The sequence below is a fragment of the Opisthorchis viverrini genome, assembly GCF_000715545.1.
Source record: "Opisthorchis viverrini unplaced genomic scaffold opera_v5_64, whole genome shotgun sequence".
Classification (NCBI taxonomy): Eukaryota; Metazoa; Platyhelminthes; class Trematoda; order Opisthorchiida; family Opisthorchiidae; genus Opisthorchis; species Opisthorchis viverrini.
In genome coordinates this window covers 1,182,680-1,189,909 of record NW_008751720.1, presented here as the reverse complement: position 1 = coordinate 1,189,909, position 7,230 = coordinate 1,182,680, and the positions used below count along the sequence as shown (strand labels likewise).

Genomic DNA, 7,230 nt, shown 5'->3' with positions numbered 1-7,230 from the left:
ACCTTGCACGGTACATTAGTGAGTCTAATAGGTCTCTACCTGCCATCAGCATTCTTGTATGCTGGCCTCACAATCGCCCTCTTCCGACTTGAGTGAAGGTTGCCATTGTTGAGTGAGAGACAAAACACCGGGTAGGAACTTTTGCCAGTGTGAGCGACGTTTCCCCTGAGATTCTTGGATGGAATTCGTCTTGCCCCCAAGCGTGGAAAGGGCTTACCTTGTGTTTGGGTTAATGAAGATCCTACGCGAAGACTGTGCCGGAGAGTGGTCGTTCGTAGTCACGTCCTGGAAGGCTTGTGTGTGACGAGGTAGGTGGGGCGGCATACAGATATGCATAGTGTTCTTTGTAGATCTTAGGTAACACTATCAGGTCACTCATGGGTTCGTCGATTCCATCCCTCAGGGAGGTGTCTACTTTATTTCTTCGGCGGTACCCGACACATTCCTGTCACCCAGTCGTGGTGGTCTGGCTGCTGCAATAAAATAAATTTGTGGGCTATAGTGTGTGGAGCTCAGTTTCAAAAGGTTCAACCACTCCAGAAAGGCCAACGAGAGCAGCACGGAACAGCGAGGCGAGTTCCCGTACCGTGAGTAATTGTATCACGAGGCAGCCTGGAGGCAGAGTCGTACTGTCCCTTGCGTCACAAGTGTGAAGGCAGTAAGATATTTCCGCCCTGTGAACAACATGTCCGTATCCTTTGGAGCAGCGTTTTGCCTTCCCCGGGCTCAACCCTGAGAACCGCACACTCTGATCGCCTAACGGTTGACCATGACCGCCAGCGCTTTAGTATATATAGTCGAAAATCTTTTAAAACCAGAGCCCAGTGCTGCTCGAAAGGCACCTGCGCAGCTGCCACAGGAGCCAGAGAGTACCTACTCCTGGAAAGGCACCTGCGCAGCTGCCACAGGAGCCAGAGAGTAATGCCCTACTCCTGCGCCCTCGGACTAGACCGCCTCCCACAGACAAGTAGGTCAGACTACTAAGTCATTGACTGGGAGGAGTCCTTCAAGAAAACCTCAACAATAGCTGCCCCACGGTTCAGACTTCCGAGCTAGGGGCTAGGGGCTGGGCTCCCGAACACAACGCGATATCCATTACCTTGTGGGTCAGACTTTTGAGTCTAAGACTCAGAGTGAGTTTCTCCAGATAAACCCCCTTCTTCGGCCTGGGCAACCGAGAAGTACCATTTGCTTTCCTATTTCTTCGCTCACCAGACTTCCACCTCATTCTCTCTCAACCCATCGTACAACGCAGGACGATCAACCCAACTGCCAAGCCCCTAACCACTGCTGTGTCTCAGCAATCGCCCAGAAGAATAAGCCAAAATAATCACCTACTGACCTCAAAAGCTCTGATCCACGTTGGGGAGTTTATTGTCCACACTTCAAGTCAAATTGGGAAACAGGCGTCCCTTGCTGAAAGCTTACTTCATCATTTAACGATGTATGTTGTGCCTCCGAAAAACGCACATAAAACCTCACTTGGGTCGTGTGACTTAAACAGCTTATGACGAGCTCAGATTTTGCACATTTCACTCTTTGGACAACTGGTAATCCTGACGCGATGACTCGAAGTACCTACGGTATGAGAGCTGCATTCAGCCTCAAGGCTAAAAGCGCCTTGCTGGAACAAATCAGAGTAAAACGCCGACATTGCGCTGGTCGGTTTTCTGGCTCAATTGAGATTAACGCAGATTGATGCGGTGAACGTTGTTCGTTTGTCATATTGGCATACGCTGCAACATATAGCAGTTCTGAGACTGAGGAGGATGAGTTCTGTCAAGATCCGTCACTACTACTTCGATCAGTAGTGAGCACGAATACGGTAGTCCCGGCCGGTGATATGAATGCCCAAATTTGATGAATTATTTCGGAAGAACTACAGTTAGTAACGTTGATAGTGCCTGGCGATCGGAGGTTTTCCCTCCAATTTTCTCTCCCTTATGAAGGCAGTGTATGCGATTTCGCTCTTCTTGGTTCAGATCCTTCCCAAATCCAAACGATTTAAAACAGCTCAAATATATCTGCTACACGGTTTTGTATGCACTTCCCACCTGCAAATTGCAAGGTGCTACAGCAAGACTGGGTGGGACCAGACCCACACCTCATACCTGTGGGTGAGCCTGGGCAGCTGTATAAGTCCCAGAGGACCGGCTGGATATGAGATTATTTACCAAATCGGAAAGGCCAGGGTAGCTTATGCCAACCTCCGACACCTGTGGCTCCTAGGTGACGTGGGTTTGTCTGTCAAGGGAAGAGTTTACGCCGTGGTGGTGCGATCCATATTGCTTTATGGATCAGTGACGTGGCCCCCACGCGCTGGGGACATACGTAAGGCGTCGGTGTTTGATAATCGGTGTCTCCGAAGCTTCGGTCAGGCCCGGTGGGAACATTGGACTGGTGGTGCTGAGTTACATCAGATGGTCTTATTAAGAAGGAACCTTCTCGCAATAGATGATTTACTCCCCTCATGTGTCACGCTTGTTGGGATAAGTACTCCGCATTTCAGAGGACCGTCTGCCTCTCAGAGCTCTTTCCCCCTAGCCGTGTGCTTGGTGAAAGCAACCGACAGGTACACAGTGTATGACCCGCTTTGTAACGGTTTATTCTCAGCTTAATTTTCGGTCTGAGCCCCCAAGCTAGCGTTCGCGTGATAACAACCACCAAAGGTGCACAGGTATACTAACGCCCAAAACGAAGTCAAGACGTGTGCAGCGCATCGTATGTATAACGTAAGCAGAAACCTTTTCTGGAAGTTCTGACGTATTCGGGATGCTCCATTGACAACCGGCATTCGGCCAATACTGTGTTATGGTTAGCTGTTGGGTCCAGACTTTCGACCAATCAGATCCCGGTTTGGTGCCGGACCGGCAAGCGCCCCGATATTTTGACCAATGTTGCGTGGGTTAGTCTTCTCGGCCGTAGCAGCACCCGACTGCGAGCGGCAAAACGGGGTCTGTGTGGAATTCCGCCTGACAACTTGGCAACGAAGTACAAAATCACTAACCAGTAAACTCAGTCGGGTGGATATTTGCTGCCCCCTGAATGGGGACCTGGGGACTCAGCTCGCCATTGGTTAATGACTGGCTGAAATGGCCCAATCGCGCAACCGGTGGCACTCTCCTGAAGTGCGCCGTTACCCGATTTCTGAACAAACTGAATATGCCTTCGCCCCAAAGCTTGGTTGTGTGTTTCACTTTCCGGTTTTCTGGTGACCGAAACTGTAGCAGCTGAAACCAATGTCCCTATGGCACACGGTTTATAGCTGATAAATTGATTGATTTTTCGGCGGTACCTCATGTACTTAAATAGAACATTTTTGTTTTTCCGGGTAAGGCTTAGTATCGTGGCTTGTTTTCGTACGTTCCATTGACGGATCTTTTGTTTACAGCGGTCCCGCATTTTACGAACTACCAGCTCTTCTTCTATGTCACGCATAATTATCTTTGTGGAAAGTAATTGGGACCTCTTTTCCTGAAAACGTCGAATTCTCTTAGGTAGCTTTTGGTCCAGCGGATTGCATGCTGGTTTTTTGTGTGAACAAAATTGCGTCTGCGTCGTGAGTTTTGTGGACAGTGGTTCTGTACAACTGTTAGACTGAAGTTGGCCTCAGTTTAAATTGATCAACGAAGCTACACGTTTTGGAGAAGTTTGCACGGCAGTGGTCTGGAATCCACGTTTGGGGTTCCGGCCAGCACAGTGGTCACTATACCCCAATAAGGCCTTGATTAGCAATCCAGCAATGAAGTGTTTTTCTTTGGTGATAACCAAATCCAACAGAGATGATTGCTGGCCAGCGCGGTGTCTGGTGTTTGCGAAGCCATGTTGAGTTCAAGCGCCCTGTTGAACAATTTTGGTCGGCGCTGTTGCAGACTATCCGCTAGACTCTGTGGCTCAGTGTTTAGAGCGTGAATCTACTGACCGGAAGGTCCGTAGTTCGAATCCGACATTTGCCTCTTGATTTCCACTATCTACGCTTGGGCAAACTGACAACGCCCCAGCCCTATTGCTTCCTTCTGGTGACACCGAAAGGGTGCTACAGCTGAATGGTTGTGTTGTGTGTGAGACCTGATGCTCTGTAGCTCCATCTAGGAGGCCTTGGTAGCGGTAAAATCACCTACCAACAGGAGATTTGTGAAGTTGTAGCTAGAGGAAAGGTGATCAAGGGTTTGCATGAGGAACTGGTCATCCTCCGGAGAGAGAATCGGTAGCCCACGCCGATAAGAAGAGAATCCGTCACATGCAGCGGGATTTGAATCTACAGTGCATCACAAAAAGGTGCATGAGTGGTGTCGAAGGGGACAATTGGGATGGTCAGGGTCATATGTGAGCATAAAGCAACTCCACACGCCCTCCCGCGTTTCGAGTCGGCTCGGAAAATGGGGCACCCGCCTGTCGAGATCACTGCGTCAGAGACATCTGGCGTAATAAGAACTTAAGTTCTCAATTAGAACCGAAGAAGTTATAGGAAATGCTGATACGTGCGTGCCATGTATCGGCTCGGGGACTTTTCGTTCCTCCAGTAACTTGGTTATCCTTGACGGTGTGTTTACCTTTGACCGGTGGTTGCAAGCGCGAATTGATGAACGACTTGTTCCTTTATGAGCACACACCGTGTCAGCTTACTCAGTGGGACGTCTAGGGCTTTTTTTACCATTTACCCAAGTGGTCCTCGGATGGGGGGGAGTGCATATTCGAGGCTGTCCCTGTAAAGATGGTAATCCGCAGCATTTGGCTAAAACGTGAAAGAACTACGTCGGCTGAAAGAGAGAACAGCGCATGGCAGAACATCATGGAGGTTTGGTGTGGTAGAATTGTCCCAAAAGAATTGTCTTAAAAAGCTTAAGATAGACCCTAGTGATACCACGTAATTAGTCCATTTGACCGGCGTCTACCAATCGCGAAAGTATACAATCGCGTCGTGTCACCTAGATAAGTGTCAGTTTGCTTTGTTTTCTGTTTCGGGTACCGTGTCGCTCCAGTGGGCTACATATGGGACATCGTTCTTCAAGATCTATCTATACTTTTCAACCGTGGATATGTGACAGTTCCGATCTATGGATGTCACTTGGTCCGAAGGAAACAGGAGGACTGATTTGCTTGTAAGCTTGTCAAACACAAGAGTCATCGAGAAGCTACCAAAGTTCACGCGGAACACCCTGAAAAGGACCAGTGAGCTCTTGTTCCGCGATATATTGTATTGAAGCTGCCTGGGGAGAAAGTTGCGCTGTTCTTGGCGATAGGGGTATGTGCAAAGTGAGGCGTTTTTTCTGCGTTGCCACTGTTTCATATTTTTAGCGGCGCCAATTCCGCCGAGGAAGGACAGAATAGAAATTATTAGCCCTGAAAACCGCACACTAATCGCTATTGTTTATCGGTGACCGCCGATGAAATATTTGGTACGACCAAGAAACAAATACTCTTTGTCAAGAGCCCGATGCGGTTTGGAATGCATCTGTTGTGTGCAGCAGCATCGGCAATCAGACATAATCTTGCTCTCCGCTCCTTCTGGCTAAGCCACCACCCGCAGCCATGCAGGTTACCGTTCTACGTCTTTGGCTTCAGTCCGGGCTGGGACCAACGGCCCTGCGCTGGAGACTAGGAGAATGACCCCCACCTCGCCGCACTGTTGGTCAGAATTTTGAAGTGTGAGGTATCAGTGTCAACACTTCCTTTCTCTCTCTGACTTTTAAGCCCGACAAGTTACATCAGGCTTTTGTCACGTAGCATTCTCGTAACATTCACGTAACATTCTCCCTGAATGGTATTTCTTATCAGCCTCGAAATAATTATTTTCTCAACCGTGTAACGGCGCCAACTCGTGGTCGTCGACAAAAATAATTTCGTGGTATCATTTCTACAGGATCTTCTACAACATATGATTGGGATCGTTCAGTACCAAGTTACACCAACGCCCAGGTCACAGCTGTGTTGGTCACCCCTTTGCTTTGTGTGCCTGATGATCTCAAGCAGCTTTGTGATTTCATCTTCGCAGTACAAGTTTTTCTTTATCGTCTGCACTTTTAATCTTCAGTCCTACGTGAAACAGATTCTGTGCTTGTCACTTATCGACTCTACGATTAACTGAACTTAATTCTCTGTTGTAGATGTTGGTAGCGAGTAGCTCTTCGTAACAATTGTTCCAGCCAAGCATTGCGGACACCCTTGGATTATGTACAACCGAAACCGGACACCAAATGCGCACTACAACTGCACGCCGAATGAGCGCTTCCCATCCAGGCTGTCACTGACATCCACACCCACGGAACAATACCCAAACTACCTTTTGTAAGTACTAGTCTTCTTGTAACGTGTTTCCATTGAAACTGCGACCCGCCCCTTATTATGTACACATTTGGTTCCACATTATCGCCTGTTCAACTGGCCCTTCTGCTTGTGACTGCGGCTCTCCAAACACGGAAGGGGCTTTTTTGAAGCTCTGAGTTCGTTTTCTTGGAAAAGATTCGGTTTATTCAGAGTTTCCTTAAACTGCACGAACCCCGAAGTCGGTAGTTCCAAGTTATGACCGTTACAGTTGAGACCCCGAAGGCGTTTTCTGCAGGTGGCCTACGTGTCACTTTTATTCGAAGATATATGATCAGGTGTGGAGATTCCATGATTGATCATCTGCTGACGCTAAGGGAGTAAACTACTCACATCTTTGAGTATGGATCATACTTATTTCGGGAATTACTCCGTTGTCCTCATCTGTCTATCGACGTCTTAGGGTGTTGAGCAATACAGGTAGAAAGGCAATCAACCGTTTTTTCGGATCTTTGGTGATGATAGCGTGATTATCTGATTCCGAAGCTCCGGATCGTTGGTGATGATAGCGTGATTATCTGATTCCGAAGCTCCTGTTTCTACAGTTGTTAGAACTTATTGGTTCAACTATTAATACGAGGCCTTGTTTGCTTATCTTATGGTTTTAGGACTTGGACTTTATCGATACAGCTTTGAAAGCTCCGTCCGTTTAGCTCAGTACCAGACCCGATATTATTGAGTGCTATGTCCGTTCAAGTGTGGTATGTCGGGATGTATATTCAATTTGTATTTTCCAAACATCAGTAAAACACGGTCTGTCAGTTTGGTTGATTGGAACTACCATGGGGTACTGTGGCTTGTGTGGTTTATCCCCTCTGGAGTTCAAGGGGACACCAGTGTTTATGAATGACTGTTATCTGATCATATATATATATATATATATTATATATATATATATTATATATA

The 7,230-nt window shown here is 47.7% G+C and overlaps 1 protein-coding gene across 1 annotated transcript in view; it reads left to right on the top strand.

The window, feature by feature from the left end:
- Positions 1-3,295: 3,295 nt before the first annotated feature.
- The window catches only part of T265_04096 (hypothetical protein), a gene marked incomplete at both ends in the record, with an annotated part of 6,996 nt that continues 3,061 nt past the window's right edge, over positions 3,296-7,230 (top strand). The window contains 2 exons of the mRNA XM_009168742.1: positions 3,296-3,331; positions 6,108-6,288. Of these exons, the coding sequence (XP_009167006.1) occupies positions 6,173-6,288 (116 nt within the window). The remainder of the gene's footprint in view (positions 3,332-6,107; positions 6,289-7,230) is intronic.